This window comes from Anolis sagrei, chromosome 8 (assembly GCF_037176765.1).
Source record: "Anolis sagrei isolate rAnoSag1 chromosome 8, rAnoSag1.mat, whole genome shotgun sequence".
Taxonomy (NCBI): domain Eukaryota; kingdom Metazoa; phylum Chordata; class Lepidosauria; order Squamata; family Dactyloidae; genus Anolis; species Anolis sagrei.
This window is the reverse complement of record NC_090028.1, coordinates 13004527-13025334: the sequence shown is the minus strand read 5'-3', so window position 1 is coordinate 13025334 and position 20808 is coordinate 13004527. Positions and strand designations below refer to the sequence as shown.

At 44.9% G+C, this 20808-nt stretch overlaps 2 protein-coding genes across 2 annotated transcripts in view; one reads left to right on the top strand and one right to left on the bottom strand.

Annotated features, from left to right (window-relative positions):
* WWOX (WW domain containing oxidoreductase) overlaps positions 1-808 on the top strand; it is a 1061193-nt gene extending 1060385 nt beyond the window's left edge. The window contains exon 9 of the mRNA XM_067471037.1: positions 313-808. Coding sequence (XP_067327138.1) covers positions 313-501 — 189 coding nt within the window. The 3' untranslated portion in view covers positions 502-808. The remainder of the gene's footprint in view (positions 1-312) is intronic.
* A 3978-nt stretch (positions 809-4786) lies between these two features.
* Positions 4787-20808, bottom strand: part of MAF (MAF bZIP transcription factor) — a 463629-nt gene continuing 447607 nt past the window's right edge. Inside the window, exon 3 of the mRNA XM_060788382.2 lies at positions 4787-5382. The gene's annotated coding sequence lies outside the window, so the exon portion shown is untranslated. The remainder of the gene's footprint in view (positions 5383-20808) is intronic.

Here is a 20808-nt window from a genome sequence, read left to right as displayed (position 1 = left end):
TAATTGTTTTTAATTGCCCTATACTTGTTTTGTGATATTTTGTACTGATGTTGTTCCCCGCTTTGAGTCGCCTGAGGACTGAGAAAAGCGGTATAGAAATAAAGTAAATAAATAAATAAATAAATAAGTGATGAAGCTCCCCGAGCCGCCAAAAAAAATTAAAAAGTTCCATGTTATTAGCATTAATTTAACACAATTTGAACTTCCATAGCCAATTGTTAAATCTGTCCTTGATGATGGTCTTTTCTGATTTAAGCTGTACATTGTTTTAAATAACTCTCTCTCTCTCTCTCTCTTTGTGTTCAATTCCAGCAACAAGGAGCCGCGACCAGTGTCTACTGTGCCACAGCCCCAGAACTGGAAGGCCTGGGAGGGATGTACTTCAACAACTGCTGTCGCTGCCTGCCTTCGCAAGAGGCGCAGAACGAAATGACGGCAACAGCCTTGTGGGAGCTGAGCGAGAAGCTGATCCAAGAGCAAGTTGGCAGGCAGGGCAAGTAGCAGAAAGGTTCCTGGAAGGATCAAGGCACGGATGCAATTGGCCAGACAGGAGAGCTGCTGGGGGAAAAGCGGGCAGCACGAAAAGGAATCCTTTCCCATTCCTATTATCTAGAAAGTTATAGACGCAGATTAGTTAGCGTTAAATGAAATAGCAGCAGCCGGGATGTGGGACAAAGCTTTAAGGTGGCGGGGAAAACGGAGCAGAAGGCAGAAACAATGTGGCTTAGTTAGATTTTAGTCATCCTAGTTCTTTCTTTTGGATTGTATGCTTTTCTTTACATTAAAGCTAACATTATTTGAGTCTGAATCCTGTTCCTCCTAGTTACTCCTTTGACTTGATTTGTATAAATATGTGAGAGGAAGCCACCGGGAGGAGGGAGCAAGCTTGTTTTCTGCTTCCTTGGAGACTAGGACGCAGAACAATGGCTTCAAACTACAAGAGAGTAGGGCTGGGCGGTTTCGTTCGTTAATTTCGTAATTCGTTATTAATTCGTTATTTTTTTTTATAACGAAGCGATATTGAACCATTCAGGAGCAACTAAAAAACGAAACGAATTTTTTCAATTCGTTTCGTAATTGTTTCGAAATCAATTCGTAATTGATTCGAAATCGTTTCGTTATTATTTCCGCATGTCTGGTGCAAGTTTTAAAGTCGTTGTTTGTTTTCTCAGTGAAAAAAAAAATAAATTATCACACCAACAGTCAACAACAGAAGGAGAGGGAAGCTTCAGAAGTCCCCCCCGTCCCATTTGGAGGTTTTTTTAGCGTATTGCGCGATCGCGCCCGCCATTAACGAATTGATTCGTAATTGTTTCGAAATCGATTCGTAATTGATTCGTAATTTACGAAATTTCATAAATATCGAATTTTTTTAAAGGAAAATTTCGGAATTAATTTAAAAATCGAAACGCAAAAACCCCCTAAAAAAGGAATCGAGTTTAGAAACAAATTTTTCCGTGGTTGCCCAGCCCTACAAGAGAGGAGATTCCATCTGAACACAAGGAAGAACTTCCTGACTGTGAGAGCCGTTCAGCAGTGGAACTCTCTGCCCCAGAGTGTGGTGGAGGCTCCTTCTTTGGAATCTTTTAAACAGAGGCTGGATGGCCATCTGTCAGGGGTGATTTGAATGCAATATTCCTGCTTCTTGGCAGGGGGTTGGACTGGATGGCCCATGAGGTCTCTTCCAACTCTTTCATTCTATGATTCAATGGGCCTAGCCTAACTGGGACTCAACCTTCTTAATGCCACGACCCTCAATACAGTTCCTCATGGTGACCCCCAACCATAAAATTATTTCCATTGCTACTTTACAACTGTAATTCTGCTACTGTTATGAATCGTAATGTAAATATCTGATATGCAGGATGTATTTTCATTCACTGGACCAAATTTGGCACAAATACCCAATATTCCGTCACATCACATTGCTGGCTCACGTTTAACTTGGTGCCACAAGGACTCCAAGATCTTTTTCACATGTACTGCTTTTAAGGCATGTGTCCCCTATTCTGTATCTTTGCATTTCATTTTTTTCTGCCTAAGTGGAGTATCTTGCATTTGTCACTGTTGAACTTCATTTTGTTAGTTTTGGCCAATCGTCTCTCTAATCTGTTAAGATCGCTTAGGAGCAGAATTCAAAATGATCTGAACAGATTAGAGAGATGTTTGGCCAAAGCTAACATAATGAAGTTCAACAGGTCCAAATGCAAGATACTCCACTTAGGCAGAAAAACTGAAATGCAAAGATACAGAATGGGGGACGCCTGGCTCGAGAGCAGTATATGTGAAAAAGATCTTGGAATCCTTGTGGCAACAAGCTAAACATAAGCCAACAATGCGATGCGGAGGCAAAAAAAGTCAATGGGATTTTGGCCTGCATCAAGAGGAGCCTAGTGTCTAGATCCAGGGAAGTCATGCTCCCCTTCTATTCTGCCTTGGTTAGACCACACCTGGAATATTGTGTCCAATTCTGGGCACCACGATTGAAGAGAGATGTTGACAAGCTGGAATGTGTCCAGAGGAGGGCGACTAAAATGATCAAGGGTCTGGAGAACAAGCCCTATGAGGAGCGGATTAAAGAGCTGGGCATGTTTAGCCTGAAGAAGAGAAGGCTGAGGGGAGACATGATAGCCATCTATAAATATGTGAGAGAAAGTCATAGGGAGGAGGGAACTAACTTGATTTCTGCTGCCCTAGAAACTAGGATGCAGAACAATGGCTTCAAACTACAAGAGAGGAGATTCCGTCTGAACTTTAGGAAGAACTTCCTGACTGTGAGAGCCGTTCAGCAGTGGAACAGCAGTGGTGGCACCTTCTTTGAAAGCTTTTAAACAAAGGCTGGTTGGCCATCTGTTGGGCATGCTTTGAATGCAATTTTCCTGCTTCTTGACAGGGGTTTGGACTGGATGGCCCATGAGGTCTCTCCCAACTCTTAAGATTCTATGCCCAAATTTGATTTCTGGTGGAGTTGGGGGAAATTATTTTGTCATTTGGGAGTTGTAGTTGCCGCTCTCCCCTCCCCAATTGGAGTCTCCCCTTGGCTGAGAGGTCAGCCAATGACAGCAGGAGGAGGGCTTTGGTGGATTTGCCTTATGTTTCCAAAAAGAAAAAAAGGACAGGCAGATAGATCTTCAGCCTTCTTTGCCAAAGGGGTTCCTAAGACCATCAGAAATATGTGTTTTTGGTGGTCTTTGGCGACCCCTTTGAAACCCCCCTCGTGACCCACCTAGTCACAATCCCCAGGATGAGAACCACTGGACTAGAGGATCGAGGGTTTTGCATTCAAAATGTACTTCAGGAAAAAGTTCAAAGAGACCTTCACATAATATTATTTCAAGATATACATACATTTTCCTCCTCCCTCCTCACTCCATCCCAACCTACACCCATACAAATATTACATAAATCTGGGGAGAATCCCAACTAGAGCAGACCCATTGAATCAGTGGGAGTGACCTAGATGTCATTTCACCATTCAATGGTTGCATCAGTGGGTCAACTCTAGTTGGGGGTAACCAACAAGTCTGAAGTTTTTCTCATCCATAGATATAGTCATCAGGGAATGGACTGCTGCCCATGGATGTCTAGATTTAAGGTGAGAACAGGCATCTGGAGAAGTTTGAAATGGCCCAGGATGTTTGAATCAGTGGGTCAACTCTAGTTGGGGGTAACCAGGAAGTCATCAGGGAATTGACTGCTGCCCTTGGATGTGTAGATTTAAGGTGAGAACAGGCACCTGGAGAAGGTTGAAATGGCCCAGAGATGTTTGGTTCACCACCCCAACTAGAGTAGACCCATTGAATCAACGGGAGTGACCTAAATGTCATCTCACCATTCAATGGTTGCATCAGTGGGTCAACTCTAGTTGGGGATAACCAACAAGTCATCAGGGAATGGACTGCTGCCCTTGGATGTGTAGATTTAAGGTGAGAACAGGCATCTGGAGAAGGTTGAAATGGCCCAGAGATGTTTTGTTCACCACCCCAACTAGAGTAGACCCATTGAATCAACGGGAGTGACCTAAATGTCATCTCACCATTCAATGGTTGCATCCGTGGATCAATTCTAGTTGGGGGTAACCAACAAGTCATCAGGGAATGGACTGCTGCCCTTGGATGTGTAGATTTAAGGTGAGAACAAGCATCTGGAGAAGATTGAAATGGCCCAGAGATGTTTGGTTCACCACCCCAACTAGAGTAGACCCATTGAATCAACGGGAGTGACCTAAATGTCATCTCACCATTCAATGGTTGCATCAGTGGGTCAACTCTAGTTGGGGGTAACCAACAAGTCATCAGGGAATAGACCGCTGCCCTTGGATGTGTAGATTTAAGGTGAGAACAGGCATCTGGAGAAGGTTGAAATGGCCCAGAGATGTTTGGTTCACCACCCCAACTAGAGTAGACCCATTGAATCAACAGGAGTGACCTAAATGTCATCTCACCATTCAATGGTTGCATCAGTGGGTCAACTCTAGTTGGGGGTAACCAACAAGTCATCAGGGAATGGACTGCTGTCCTTGGATGTGTAGATTTAAGGTGAGAACAGGCATCTGGAGAAGGTTGAAATGGCCCAGAGATGTTTGGTTTACCACCCACTTTGAGAACAAAATAGCTTTGAACCTATGGCCCGGCAATTCCCCTGCAATTTCAATATGCAGTTGAGGCTTTGCCTTCAGAGGAGACAGTGTCCCTGTGCCAATATTGCCGCTCGCTGTTAACATTTTATGAAGGAACTCAAAATCTTAAGTAATCAAAAGACCATCTTGACCACAAATAAAAACAACTTGGCCTAAAAGGAGAAGGTGCCTCCAAGTCCAGGCCACTCTCCTTCCTAATTAAATATATTGCAGGAATATCCATAAAATATGATATTAAAAGGTACATTTGCAAACCATTCTCTAAATACTGCGGGTAATTGTGTCCCTTTACAAACACGCAAGGTGCAATCAGTCAAGCGGGGTTGAAAGGTGTTTTCCATCCATATCTCGGATGAGAGCTTTCAGGAGGATCGGAGTACACTGAGTATCCCCCGTCTTCCAGTTCTCCTCCTGGAACTCTGTTCTGTTCACTTTCTTTCTTGGTTTCTTTTCTCTCTCTCTCCCAATTTAAATGTAATAAAAGAACATGCTTGGATATGTCACCTGAAGAGCAAGTCTGGATCCTGTGAAAATCTTAGTTCCGTTTGTGTTTGTTTGTCTGTTTGTTTTTTAAGAAAAGGAAATGAGGAAAAATAAAGAACTCTTCAACGCCGCGGAAATTTGTTCCAAGTTCATTTGTCTGTGGGGATTTTCTCCTCTCTCTCTCTCTCTTTTTGTGCTTTGTAGCTTGTCTTCATGCCAGAAAATTGTAGTAAGCCACCCGCAATCCAGCATCATTTTTTCTGTAACGAAAGAAACAAATAAAATACGGTTATTTGAACAGTTTGGAGTTGCCTGGTTGATTTTATATTTTAATCCCGTTCTTTCTTAAAGGAGTTCAGTGCAAAGCATTTCCCATATTTTCCCCCCCACATGAACCCCATGAGGTGAGTTAAGATTAGCAACTATGATAGTAGGTTCTTGTGGGTTTTTTCGGGCTATAGGGCCATGTTCTAGAGCAGTGGTTCTCAACCTACCTAATGCCGCGACCCCTTAATACAGTTCCTTATGTTGTGGTGACCTCCAACCATAACATTTTTGTTGCTACTTCATAACTGTAATTTTGCTACTGTTATGAATCATACTGTAAATATCTGATATGCAGGATGGATTTTTATTTACTGGACCAAATTTGGCACAAATACTCAATACGCCCAAATTTGAATACTGGTGGGGTTGGGGCGGGGATGGATTTTGTCATTTGGGAGTTGTAGTTGCTGGGATTTATAGTTCGTCTACAATCAAAGAGCATTCTGAACTCCACCAATGAAGGAACTGAATCAGACCTCGCCACACATGACCAACAGAAAATGCCAGAACGGCTTGGTGGGCATTGACCTTGAGTTTGGGAGTTGTAGTTCACCTAAATCCAGAGAGCACTGTGGACTCAAACAATGATGGATCTGGACCAAACTTGGCACAACACTCAATATGTGCAAATGTGAACTCTGGAGGAGTTTGAGGAAAATAGACCTTGATATTTGGGAGTTGTAGTTGCTGGAATTTATAGTTCACCTAAAATCAAAGGGCATTCTGAACCCCACCAATGATAGAATTGGGTCAAACTTGACCCCATGACCAACAAAAAATATTGTATATTCTGATGGTCTTCGGGGACCTCTCTGACATCCCCTCGTGACCCCCCCAGGGGTCCCAACCCCCAGGTTGAGAAACACTGTTCTAGAGGCATTTCTCCTGACGTTTCGCCTGCATCTATGGCAAGCATCCTCAGAGGTAGTGAGGTGAGAACATGGCCCTATAGCCCGAAAAAACCCACAAGAACCTAGTGATTCCAGCCATGAAAGCCTTCGACAATAAACTATGATAGTGATTCTCAACCTTCCTAATGCCGTGACTCCTTAATACATTTCCATAAGTGGCCAGCTACCGGTCAAAGGACATCTATATATTGTATATACTAGGCTTGGGTGATCAAAAAAAAAAAAAAGGTTCAAAACTCGTTTCAGATGCTGGCGATTCGATTTTGAAATTATTTCCTATAATTTTCTTGAAAAAAAGATCAGAAATATCATGAAATCCAAATCGCTTCATTTGCTTCGTTTGAATCGCCGATGCAAAGAGGGACGAGGTGGGCGCGGGTACTAGGGCTGGGCAGTTTCGTTCGTTAATTTCGTAATTCGTTATTGATTCGTATTTAAATTAGCTTACGATCCGATATTGAGCCATGCAGGAGCAACTAAAAATCGAAACAAATTTTTCAATTTATTTCATAATTGTTTCGTAATTGGTTCAAAATCGTTTCGAAATCGTTTCGTTATTATTTCCGTATGTCTGGTGCAAGTTTTATAGTTGTTGTTTGTTTTATCAGTGATAAAAAAATAAATTATCACACCAACAGTCAACAACAGAGGGAGAGGGAAGCTTCAGAAGTTCCCCCTGTCCCATTTGGAGGTTTTTTTTAGCGTATTGCGCAATCGCGTCCGCCATTAACGAATCAATTCGAAATTTCCGAAATTTCGTAAATAACAAAATTTTTTATAAGAAAAATTCGGAATTTTTTAAAAAAACACAATGGACCCCCTAAAAACGAAACGAGTTTAGAAACAAATTTTTCCATTGTTACCCTGCCATAGTGGCCAGCTACCGGTCAAAGGACATCTATATACCGTATATACTAGGCTTGGGTGATCCAAAAAAAAAAAAAAGGTTCAAAACTTGTTTCAGATGTAGGGGGGCGCTGGCGATTCGATTTTGAAATTATTTCCAATAATTTTCTTGAAAAAAAGATCGGAAATATCAGGAAATCCGAATCGCTTCGTTTGCTTCGTTTGAATCACCGATGCAAAGAGGGACGAGGTGGGCATGGGTACAGCTCTTCCTGAAGACCACTGGGGGCGTGGCCTTCAGGAAGAGCTGTTCTTAGCCACACCCACCTCGTCCCTCTGCAATCCATCGCTGTTCGCCACCACCCAGGTAAGGGAAACTGCGAGATTTTAAAACTAACCTTGCAGTTTCCCTTCCTTGGGTGGCAACAAACGGCGATGGATTGCAGAGGGACGAGGTGGGCGTGGGTAAGAACAGCTCTTCCTGAAGGCCACTGGGGACGTGGCTTTCTGGAAGAGCTGTTCTTACCCATGCCCACCTCGTCCCTCTTTGCATCGGCGGCTTTGCACGCCTGGCGATGCAAAGAGAGATGAGGTGGGCGTGGGTAAGAACAGCTCTTCCTGAAGGCCGCTGGGGGGTGGCTTTCAGGAAGAGCTGTTCTTACCCATGCCCACCTCGTCCCTCTTTGCATCGGTGGTTTTGCACGCCCGGCGATGCAAAGAGGGATGAGGTGGGCGTGGGTAAGAACAGCTCTTCCTGAAGGCCACTGGGGGGTGGCTTTCAGGAAGAGCTGTTCTTACCCATGCCCACCTCGTCCCTCTTTGCATCGGTGGTTTTGCACGCCCGGCGATGCAAAGAGGGACGAGGTGGGCGTGGGTAAGAACAGCTCTTCCTGAAGGCCGCTGGGGGGTGGCTTTCAGGAAGAGCTGTTCTTACCCATGCCCACCTTGTCCCTCTTTGTATCGGCAGCTTTGCATGCCCGACGATGCAAAGAGGGACGAGGTGGGTGTGGGTAAGAACAGCTCTTCTTACCCACACCCACCTCGTCCCTCTTTGGCCGCTGGGGCGTGGCTTTCAGGAAGAGCTGTTCTTACCCATGCCCACCTCGTCCCTCTTTGCATCAGTGGTTTTGCACGCCCGGCGATGCAAAGAGGGATGAGGTGGGCGTGGGTAAGAACAGCTCTTCCTGAAGGCCACTGGGGACGTGGCTTTCAGGAAGAGCTGTTCTTACCCATGCCCACCTCGTCCCTCTTTGCATCGGTGGTTTTGCACGCCCGGTGATGCAAAGAGGGACGAGGTGGGCGTGGGTAAGAACAGCTCTTCCTGAAGGCCGCTGGGGGGTGGCTTTCAGGAAGAGCTGTTCTTACCCATGTCCACCTTGTCCCTCTTTGTATCGGCAGCTTTGCATGCCCGGCGATGCAAAGAGGGACGAGGTGGGTGTGGGTAAGAACAGCTCTTCTTACCCACGCCCACCTCGTCCCTCTTTGGCTGCTGGGGCATGGCTTTCAGGAAGAGCTGTTCTTACCCATGCCCACCTTGTCCCTCTTTGCATCGGTGGTTTTGCACGCCCGGTGATGCAAAGAGGGACGAGGTGGGCGTGGGTAAGAACAGCTCTTCCTGAAGGCCGCTGGGGGGTGGCTTTCAGGAAGAGCTGTTCTTACCCATGTCCACCTTGTCCCTCTTTGTATCGGCAGCTTTGCATGCCCGGCGATGCAAAGAGGGACGAGGTGGGTGTGGGTAAGAACAGCTCTTCTTACCCACGCCCACCTCGTCCCTCTTTGGCTGCTGGGGCATGGCTTTCAGGAAGAGCTGTTCTTACCCATGCCCACCTCGTCCCTCTTTGCATCGGTGGTTTTGCACGCCCGGTGATGCAAAGAGGGACGAGGTGGGCGTGGGTAAGAACAGCTCTTCCTGAAGGCCGCTGGGGGGTGGCTTTCAGGAAGAGCTGTTCTTACCCATGCCCACCTCGTCCCTCTTTGCATCGGTGGTTTTGCACGCCCGGTGATGCAAAGAGGGACGAGGTGGGCGTGGGTAAGAACAGCTCTTCCTGAAGGCCGCTGGGGGGTGGCTTTCAGGAAGAGCTGTTCTTACCCATGTCCACCTTGTCCCTCTTTGTATCGGCAGCTTTGCATGCCCGGCGATGCAAAGAGGGACGAGGTGGGTGTGGGTAAGAACAGCTCTTCTTACCCACGCCCACCTCGTCCCTCTTTGGCTGCTGGGGCATGGCTTTCAGGAAGAGCTGTTCTTACCCATGCCCACCTCGTCCCTCTTTGTGCCGGCGGTTTTGCACGCCCGGCGATGCAAAGAGGGACGAGGAGGGTGTGGGTAAGAACAGCTCTTCCTGAAGGCCACTGCGGGTGTGGGTTTCAGGAAGAGCTGTGCTTACCCATGCCCACCTCGTCCCTCTTTGCATCGGCGGCTTTGCACGCCCCGCGATGCAAAGAGGGACGAGGTAGGCGTGAGTAGGAACAGCTCTTCCTGAAAGCCACTCCCCCAGTGGCCTTCAGGAAGAGCTGTTACCTACGCTCACCTCATCCCTCTTTGCATCGCCGGACATGCAAAGCCACATCCAAAAATAATTCCGAACAATGGGAAAGTTGTTTCAGTTCGGAATTGCTCCTCCCACTATTCCTGCATGGCTCGAAATTGGATCAAAAGGTAATTAAATCCGAATTAATTACGATTTTAGAATGTTACGAACGAACTTACCCAAGCCTAGTATAAGCTGACCCAAATATAAGCCAATGCACCTAATTCTACCACAAAAAACTGGGAAAATGTATTGACTCGAGTATAAGCCGAGGGTGGAAAACGCAGTAGCTATGGGTCAATTTCAAAATAAAAATAGATACCAATAAAACTACCTTAACTGAGACATCAGTAGGTTCAATGTTTTTGAATCTATATAAATAAAAATGTAATGTTCGTTTGTGGGATTAACAGAACTCAAAAACCACTGGACGAATTGACACCAAATTTGGACACAAGATACCTAACAACCCAATGTATGTCCTTCACTCAAAAAAATTGATTTTGTCATTTGGGAGTTGTAGTTGCTGGGATTTGTATTTCACCTACAATCAAAGAGCATTCTGAACTCCACCAATGATGGAATTGAACCAAACGTGGCATACAGGACTCCCATGACCAACAGAAAACACTAAGTGTTTTAAGTGTTAAGTGTTTGGTGGGCATTGACCTTGAGTTTGGGATTTGAAGTTCACCTACATCCAGAGAGCACTGTGGACTCAAACAATGATGGATCTGGACCAAACTTGGCATGAATATTCCTTATGCCCAAATATGAACACAGATGGAGTTTTGGGGAAATAGACCTTGACATTTGGGAGCTGTAGTAACTGAGATTTATAGTTCACCTGCAATCAAAGAGCATTCTGAATCCCACAAACGACAGAATTGGAGCAAATTTCCCACACAGAACCCCCATGACCAACAGAAAATACTTCAGTCCATCCAGTCCAACTCTCTTCACCAGGGCAAGAAAATGTAATCAGAGCCCTCCTGACAAAGAGCCATCCAGCCATAGATATAGATAGATAGATATGATTCACACACACAAAGAGATATAGTATAATAGATTTGAAAGGGACCCTTAAAGAAGGACTATGATATGTTGCATATTCCAGAGTAGGCAAACCAGACACTCTCCACATCAACACTGACAAAGAAACAACAAGAAATACTGTTTACCCACAAGCATAAAGAAATTACATATATGAGAAACCAACATTTTCTCATTACTTTATTTTCCAGATCACCAGACTGGGCCACAGCAACACGTGGCAGGGGACGGCTAGTTTAATATAAAGCCAAGGTTTTAAACTTTGTGTTTTCTCAGATATATCACAACTGTACCCTTGGTTCCCTTCTGATAGTATAAATAAATACAGTTCCCCATGTTGTGGTGACCCCCAACCATATAATTATTTTCATTGCTACTTCATAACTTTAGTTTTGCTACTGTTATGAATCATAATGTAAATATCTGATCTGCAGGATGCATTTTCATTCACTGGACCAAATTTGGCACAAATACCCGATATGCCCAAATCTGAATACTGGTGGTGTTGGGGGACTGATTTTGTCATTTGGGAATTGTAGTTTATTTATTTATTTACTACATTTGCAGCTTACAGTCAGTATCAAAAGCGTAAAATACAATTGAAAACGGTTAATTTAAGTATAAAACCAAATAAAACAATCAATATCAATAGAAACATAAATCAGTTTGAGTCTCCTAGTTAAAAGTGTTATCCAATAGCGTCATCGAGTCGTTCTGTTTTTTCTCTCTCCATGTCTGTTATATTGTATCTGCAAACGCTTGCTCAAAAAGCCAAGTCTTGACCTTCTTTCGGAATGTTAAAAGGGAAGGGGCCAATCTAATATCCCTCACAGCTGAGGGGCCACCACTGAGAAGGCTCTGTCACTCGTCCCCTCCAGACATACTTGTGATGAAAGCAGGATCGAGAGCAGAGCCTCCCCAGATGATCTTAAATTCCTGGAGGGTTCATAAGGAGAGATGCATTTGGACAGGTAAGTTGGGGCAGAACCATTTAGTTGCTGGGATTTACAGTTAAGATACAATCAAAGAGTATTCTGAACTCCACCAATGATGGAATTAAACCAAATTTGGCACACAGAACTCCCATGACCAACAGAAAATACTCAAAGGTTTTTGGTGGGCATTGACCTTGCTTTTTGGATGTGTAGTTAAGCTACATCCAGATGCACCGTGGAGTCAATGATAGATCTGGACCAAACTTGGCATGAATACTCAATATGCTCAAATGTGAACACTGGTGGAGTTTGGGGAAAATAAACCTTGACATTTGGGAGTTGTAGTTGCTGGGATTTATAGTTCACTCACAATCAAAGAGCATTCAGAACTCCACCAACCATGGAATTGGGCCAAACTTGGCACACAGAACCCCCACGCCTTGAAGGGACTTGCTGGTGTGAGCTTCCCTCCTACCTCGCATGCTCTCCCTTGTCTGCACATGCACACCATGCTGCCATGAGTCTCAGAAACATCTCTCCCCTTTGCTGAGAGGCTGACCAATCACAGGTGAGAGGATTCGTCTTCTGTTTCCAAAAAGGGCAGGCGGAGAGATCATCAGCCTTTTCTGCAAAAGGGGTTCTGAAGACCATCAGAAATATATGTTCTCTGATGGTCTTTCATGACCCCTCTGAAACCCCCTTGTGACCCCCCCCCCCCACTAGGAGTCCCAACCCCCAGGTTGAGAAACACTGCTGTAGTCAATAGTACCACAAACTCTTATTTGGGTTGATTTGTGCACATTGCAAGTGTTGAACCTGACTCAGCACATAGAAGATGGCTTTGAAAGGCAGCAGATCACATAGACCTTTCAGTGGCTTATGATACTGTGAACCACCACCTCCTCCTGAGAAAAATGTATAATATCACAAAGGACTACCACCTCACCCACCTCATAGGAAACCTGCTACAAAACAGGAGCTTTTTTGTTGAGTTCCAGGGCCAGAGAAGCAGATGGCGGAAACAGGGGAGCATGCTTGCTCCATCCATGTTCAACATCTACACAAATGACCAGCCACTGCCAGAAGGGACAGAGAGTTTCGTCTATGCTGATGATCGTGCCATTACTGCTCAAGCAGGGAGCTTTGAGATGGATGAACAGAAGCTCTCCGAAGCTCTAGATGCTCTTACTGCCTACTACAGGGAAAACCAGCTGATCCCTAATCCATCTAAAACACAGACATGTCCCTTTCATCTCAAGAACAGAGAAGCATCCCGAGCTCTGAAGATCACCTGGGAAGGAACCCCACTGGAGCATTGCAGCGCACCCAAATACCTGGGAGTCATCCTGGACCGTGCTCTTACCTACAAGAAGCACGGCCTGAACATCAAGCAAAAAGTAGGTCCTAGAAACAATATCATACGAAAGCTGACTTGCACAACCTGGGGATCACAACCAGATACAGTGAAGACATCTGCCCTTGCGCTATGCTACTCTGCTGCTGAGTATAAATGCCCAGTGTGGAACACATCTCACCACATTAAAACAGTGGATGTGGCTCTTAATGAGACATGCCGCATTATCACAGGGCGTCTGCGCCCTACACCACTGGAGAAATTACACTGCTTAACCGGTATTGCACCACCTGACATCCACCGGGAAGTGGCAGCCAATAGTGAAAGGACCAAGGCAGAGACATCTCCAGCTCATCCCCTGTTTGGGTATCAGCCAGCGCGTCAACGACTTAAATCCAGACATAGTTTTCTAAGATCTACAGAGACACTCGCTGGAACACCTCAGCAAGTGAGAGTCCAAAAGTGGCAGGCTCAAACCCAGAACGTCAACCAATAGCTGATACCAAATGAGACACTCCCCCCTGGGCACACAGAAGACTGGGCGACTTGGAAGGCACTGAACAGACTGCGCTCTGGCACCACAAGATGCAGAGCCAACCTTCAGAAATGGGACTACAAAGTGGAATCCTCGACATGCGAGTGTGGAGAGGAGCAAACCACTGACCACCTGCTGCAATGCAACCTGAGCCCTGCCACATGCACAATGGAGGACCTTCTTGCAGCAACACCAGAAGCACTCCAAGTGGCCAGATACTGGTCAAAGGACATTTAATCAACTACCAAACTCACACATTTTGTATTTTGTCTGTTTGTTTGCTTTGTTCTGTTAGAAATGTAATATAATTGACTGGCTGCCCTGACACGAGAAATAAATAAATGTTTTCTGATGGTCTTTGGTGACCCCTCTGAAACCCCCTCACGACCCACCCAGGGATCATGACCCCCAGGTTGACAAATGCTGCAAGGAGACAGAGCTGCAGTTCTACTGGGCATTCGTCCTCGACCCCTGAATTTTTCCGTACCTAAAAGAGCACCAGGCACTCAAATGCAGAGCCAGGTTTAGGCGCAGATAATTAAACGACCCATTCGGTGACTGAATCAAACCGTGCAAACAATGAATCATTGTTTGCAAAGCTTGGCAATGCTGACCTGTGTGGCCGCTTTCCAGGTCTGTATTAACATTTGTGTTTGTTTTCTTTTCTTTACATGCAAATTTACAAGCTCAATGCCTCTTCAACAAAGATGTGCATGTCAGTGATTGCGATTAAACACACACACAAGTGCACAGTTATCATCTTGCAAGACTAGGTTGAACCTTGCATGCAAATTCAGCATTGAAGCTGTGACATGGGACCACCAAATTAGGAAACACCGCAGCATCCAAACATTTTACGAGCTCAGTAAACAAAGCTCTTAGAATCATAGAATCAAAGAGTTGGAAGAGACCTCATGGGCCATCCAGTCTAACCCCATTCTGCCAAGAAGCAGGAATATTGCATTCAAATCACCCCTGACAGATGGCCATCCAGCCTCTGCTTAAAAGCTTCCAAAGAAGGAGCCTCCACCACACTCCGGGGCAGAGAGTTCCACTGCTGAACGGCTCTCACAGTCAGGAAGTTCTTCCTTGTGTTCAGATGGAATCTCCTCTCTTGTAGTTTGAAGCCATTGTTCCGCGTCCTAGTCTCCAAGGAAGCAGAAAACAAGCTTGCTCCCTCCTCCCTGTGGCTTCCTCACACATATTTATACGTGGCTATCATATCTCCTCTCAGCCTTCTCTTCTTCAGGCTAAACATGCCCAGCTCCTTAAGCCGCTCCTCATAGGGCTTGTTCTCCAGACCCTTGATCATTTTAGTCACCCTCCTCTGGACACATTCCAGCTTGTCAATATCTCTCTTGAATTGTGGTGCCCAGAATTGGACACAATATTCCAAGTGTGGTCTAACCAAAGCAGAACAGAGGGGTAGCATGACTTCCCTAGATACAGACACATTACAACACATGCACGAAACCACATTGTTCCCCTGATATTAAGTCCAGTCATGTCTGACTCTGGATGTTGATGCTCATCTCCATTTCTAAACCAAAGAGCTGGCGTTGTCCATAGGCACCTCCATGGTCGGCATGACTGCATGGAGCACTATTACTTTCCTGCCAGAGACGTACCTATTGGTCTACTCACATTTGCATGTTTTTGAATAGCTAGGGGCTGACAGCGGGAGCTCATGCCACTCCTCGGATTTGCACCTGCAACCTTTCGGTTAGCAAGTTTAGCAGCTCAGCGGTTTAACCCACTGCGCCACTGGGGGTTTCAGCATAACCACATGTGCATTTATGCATAATAACATTCCATCTGGAATATTGTGTCCAATTCTGGGCACCACAATTCAAGAGAGATATTGACAAGCTGGAATGTGTCCAGAGGAGGGCGACTAAAATGATCAAGGGTCTGGAGAACAAGCCCTATGAGGAGCGGCTTAGGGAACTGGGCATGTTTAGCCTGAAGAAGAGAAGGCTGAGAGGAGATATGATAGCCATGTATAAATATGTGAGAGGAAGCCACAGGGAGGAGGGAGCAAGCTTGTTTTCTGCCTCCTTGGAGACTAGGACGTGGAACAATGGCTTCAAACTACAAGAGAGGAGATTCCATCTGAACATGAGGAAGAACTTCCTGACTGTGAGAGCCGTTCAGCAGTGGAACTCTCTGCCCCGGAGTGCGGTGGAGGCTCCTTCTTTGGAAGCTTTTAAGCAGAGGCTGGATGGCCATCTGTCAGGGGTGATTTGAATGCAACATTCCTGCTTCTTGGCAGGGGGTTGGACTGGATGGCCCATGAGGTCTCTTCCAACTCTTTGATTCTATGATTCTATAATAATAATAATAATCATCATCATCATCATCATCATCTTTATGTATACACTGTCACCATCTCACTGATGGGGATTTGGAACGGCTTACATGGGGCCAAGCCCAAACAAAATATTACATCAAAATAAAACCAAAACATAAACAACAAGCAACATCATCAAAAGGAAAAAAAACATATGAATACAATAACAAAATAAATAAAAATAACCACACAAATACACATATACACAAATATATACACACACATATATACACACACAACACAAATACACAGACTGGGCCACAGCAACGTGTGGCAGGGGACGGCTAGTCTATATCATATCTCCTCTCAGCCTTCTCTTCTTCAGGCTAAACATGCCCAGCTCTTTAAGCCGCTCCTCATAGGGCTTGTTCTCCAGACCCTTGATCATTTTAGTCGCCCTCCTCTGGACACATTCCAGCTTGTCAATATCTCTCTTGAATTGTGGTGCCCAGAACTGAACACAATATTCCAGATGTGGTCTAACCAAAGCAGAATAGAGGGGTAGCATTACTTCCCTGGACCTAGACACTATGCTCCTATTGATGCAGGCCAAAATCCCATTGGCTTTTTTTGCCTCTGCATCACATTGTTGGCTCATGTTTAACTTGTTGTCCACAAGGACTCCAAGATCTTTTTCACACGTGTTTAACATTTCTTTAAGGAATCATTCATACTACATGTCCATAGCACAATCAGCATCCCGTTGCCCAGAATGTACACAGATGAGTCCATTTAAGTCAAGAAATTCATGCTTTCATGCAGAACACTAGGAACAACATTTTCCTTTCAAAAGAAAGCCTGCATACTGTCAGGAATCCTCTATCACAGTCTATAATTCTTAATATTACATATGCTTAGCTATGTAGCAATAAGAAACAGTATTAATTATTAATTATTATTAATTATTATTAATTTACTCTATGTATTCCCCACCCTTCTCACCCCGAAGGGAACTCAGAGCAGTCTTACGGACTACGGCATTGTGCACACAACAATAAACACATATTAACTTACAAAACAGTTAACATATAAATAGGTTTTTAAATATTTGCGTGTTATCTATCTATATAAAAATGCTCTGTGCATAATGAGTACCTTAAAAACAAAAAGAACCAATGAACGAAATCACACCATATTTGGCAACAAAATGTTTCACAACACACGGAGTGACCATCACTCAAAAAATTATGATTTTGTCATTTGGGAGTTGTAGTTGCTGGGATTTATAGTTCACCTACAATCAAAGAGCATTCTGTACTCCATCAACAATGGAATTGAACCAAACTTGGCACACAGAACTCTCATGACCAACAGAAAATACTGGAAGGGTTTGGTGGGCATTGACCTTGAGTTTGGGAGTTGTAGTTCACCTACATCCAGAGAGCACTGTGGACTCAAACAATGATGGATCTGGACCAAACTTGGCACAAGCACTCAATACGCCTAAATATGAACACAGATGGAGTTTGGGGAAAATAGACCTTGACATTTGGGCGTTGTAGTTCATGGGATTTATAGTTCACCTACAATCAAAGAGCATTCTGAACCCCACCGACAATAGAATTGGACTAATTTGGGAAATGCTAGCGGTGTACAAATAAAGATATTAATAATAATAATAATAATAATAATAATAATAATAATCCAATTTGGATGGGGTGTAGGGGCCCATGCCAGCAGAGCTTAAGTTAGACTGCCCAAGGAGGGGTCAAGGATTTCCCTTGTAGAAGGAAGAAACAGTTTATGAAGAAAGTTGCCTGTCCCTTGTGGACAAGATTTAAGCAAGCCACCAGTTGATTCAAAGCCTTGAAGTATTTGTTTGATTTATTGAAGATTTAAGCAACAATAAAAACTTTGTTGTACTTTCTAAGTCTTTAAAAGAACTTTGTGTGGGGAAATCCAAAGGGCCTCTCAGCCGAGGCACCCCCGGCGTCCCGTTGGGCATTCAGAAAACACGTCCTGTCTACAGCCTCTTTCACCGGCCCAGCACGTGACAGCACAGTAGGTGATAACCTGCACCTTGAATTGGGTCTGGAAAATAAACGGCAGCCAATTGAGCTCCTTAAACAGGGGGGTTGACCCCTCCCTGTTTTCTAAGATCTACAGAGACACTCGCTGGAATACCTCAGCATGCGAGAGTCCAAAAGTGGCAGTCTCAAACCCAGAACCTCAACCAATGGCTGATACCAAATGAGAAACTCCCCCCTGGGTATACAGAGGACTGGGCGACTTGGAAGGTGCTGAACAGACTGTGCTCTGGCACCAACGAGATGCAGAGCCAACCTTCAGAAATGGGGCTACAAAGTAGAATCCACAACATGCGAATGTGGAGAGGAGCAAACCACTGACCACCTGCTGCAATGCAACCTGAGCCCTGCCACATGCACAATGGAGGACCTCCTTGCGGCAACACCAGAAGCACTCCAAGTGGCCAGATACTGGTCAAAGGACATTTAATCAACTACCAAACCCACACATTTTGTATTTTCTCTCTTTGTTTGCTTTGTTCTGTTAGAAATGTAATATAACTGACTGGCTGCCCTGACACGAGAAATAAATACCACTCCCTGTAAGTTGCCTCAGTTATTAATCTGGTTGCCGAGCATTGGACAAGTTGTAGTTGTAGCCATCTTCAAGGGCAGCCCCACGTAGAGTGCATTGCAGTAATCCAGTCTAGAGGTAACTAAGGTGTGGACCCCCTGTCTTTTGAGAAGATTTTCTTGGGATAAAAAGTAGTCTTATATGCCAGAAAATACAGTATTTATCAGCTAGAGCTAAATCAAATCAATTTGATGGCACAGAACTAAAAAAAACTGTATGGAGAGATCTCGCTCCCACCCCCAACTCAGTCACCACGCTGTACCCATTTTCAGCAGACTATTTAAGGACAGGACAAATGTTTCCCAGCAAATCTATTTCTCCGAGCTATTTATTTATTTATCGTGTCATCAGCAACCATACCATTGTATTACAATTCTAGCAGAGCAAAACAAACACACAGATTAAAAAGAAAAAGGAAGAAAAAGAAACACACAGATTTTGCAAATTTGGTATTTGGTTAAATGTCCTTTGACCAGTATCTGGCCACTTGGAGTGCCTCTGGGGTTGCCGCAAGAAGGTCCTCTATTGTGCATGTGGCAGGGCTCAGGGTGCATTGCAGCAGGTGGTCAGTGGTTTGTTCTTCTCCGCACTCGCATGCCAAGGATTCCACCCTGTAGCCCCATTTCTTAAGATTGGCTCTGCATCTTGTGGTGCCAGAGCGCAGTCTGTTCAGTGCCTTCCAAGTCGCCCAGTCTTCTGTGTGCCCAGGGGGGAGTCTCTCATCTGGTATCACCCATGAATTGAGGTTCTGGGTTTGAGCCTGCCACTTTTGGACTCTCGCTTGCTGGGGTGTTCCAGCGAGTGTCTCTGTAGATCTAAAAAAACTATGTCTAGATTTAAGTCGTTGACGTGCTGGCTGATACCCAAACAGGGGATGAGCTGGAGATGTCTCTGCCTTGGTCCTTTCACTATTGGCTGCCACTTCCCGGCGGATGTCAGGTGGTGCAATACTGGCTAAACAGTGTAATTTCTCCAGTGGTGTAGGGCGCAGACACCCTGTGATAATGCGGCATGTCTCATTAAGAGCCACATCTACTGTTTTAGTGTGGTGAGATGTATTCCACACTGGGCATGCATACTCAGCAGCAGAGTAGCATAGCGCAAGGGCAGATGTCTTCACTGTGTCTGGTTGTGATCCCCAGGTTGTGCCAGTCAGCTTTCATATGATGTTGTTTCTAGCGCCCACTTTTTGTTTGATGTTCAGGCAGTGCTTCTTGTAGGTCAGAGCACGGTCCGAGCTGAGTTGAGCCTTGTAACGCAGAGTGAAAATCCGCCCACAGCAGCTTGACCAACTTGCTTACGGCTCCGCTCTTTTCCTCCTTCCATCATTGCCGAGCCCCTTCCTGGAGCAACCCAAGTAGCAATATTTAAAAGGAATGAAATGACTCTGTGATAAATAAAAAGGAACAATATTTCCAAAATAATTGCTACTTTGCACTTTGATAAATGGCTCATGTACTCGATAATTCAAAGCCATTAGCTTTAAATACTGCATTGTACTTTGGTCCATAATTCAGTGCATTTCCCTTCAGTCAAATTTATTTATTGATCTGTTGATAGATGCTGCTTCAGATAATTTACTTAAATTGGTGCCTGAAAGTTTCCCTCAGCCCTCCTTGACAGATTGGATTCCCATATTCAGTTAAGTTAGTGTTTGATACACACACATATGCACCTGACAATATAGGCTATGGGTCTGGCAAATGCATTGAAGAGCACAGGTTCATGTTGAGCAGGGTATTTATTTATTTGTCGTGTCAGGACAACCAGTCAAATTATATTACATTTCTAACAGAACAAAGCAAACAAACAGAGAAAATACAAAATGTGTGAGTTTGGTAGTTGATTAAATGTCCTTTGACCAGTATCTGGCCACTTGGAGTGCTTCTGTTGTTGCTGCAAGAAGGTCCTCCATTGTGCATGTGGCAGGGCTCAGGTTGCATTGCAGCAGTGGTCAGTGGTTTGCTCCTCTCTGCACTCGCATGTCGAGGATTCCACTATGTGGCCCCATTTCTGAAGGTTGGCTCTGCATCTCGTGGTGCCAGAGCGCAGTCTGTTCAGCGCCTTCCAAGTCGCCCAGTCCTCTGTGTGCCCAGGGGGGAGTCTCTCATTTGGTATCAGCCATTGGTTGAGGTTCTGGGTTTGAGCCTGCCACTTTTGGACTCTCGCTTGCTGAGGTGTTCCAGCGAGTGTCTCTGTAGATCTTAGAAAACTATTTCTAGATTTAAGTCGTTGACGTGCTGGCT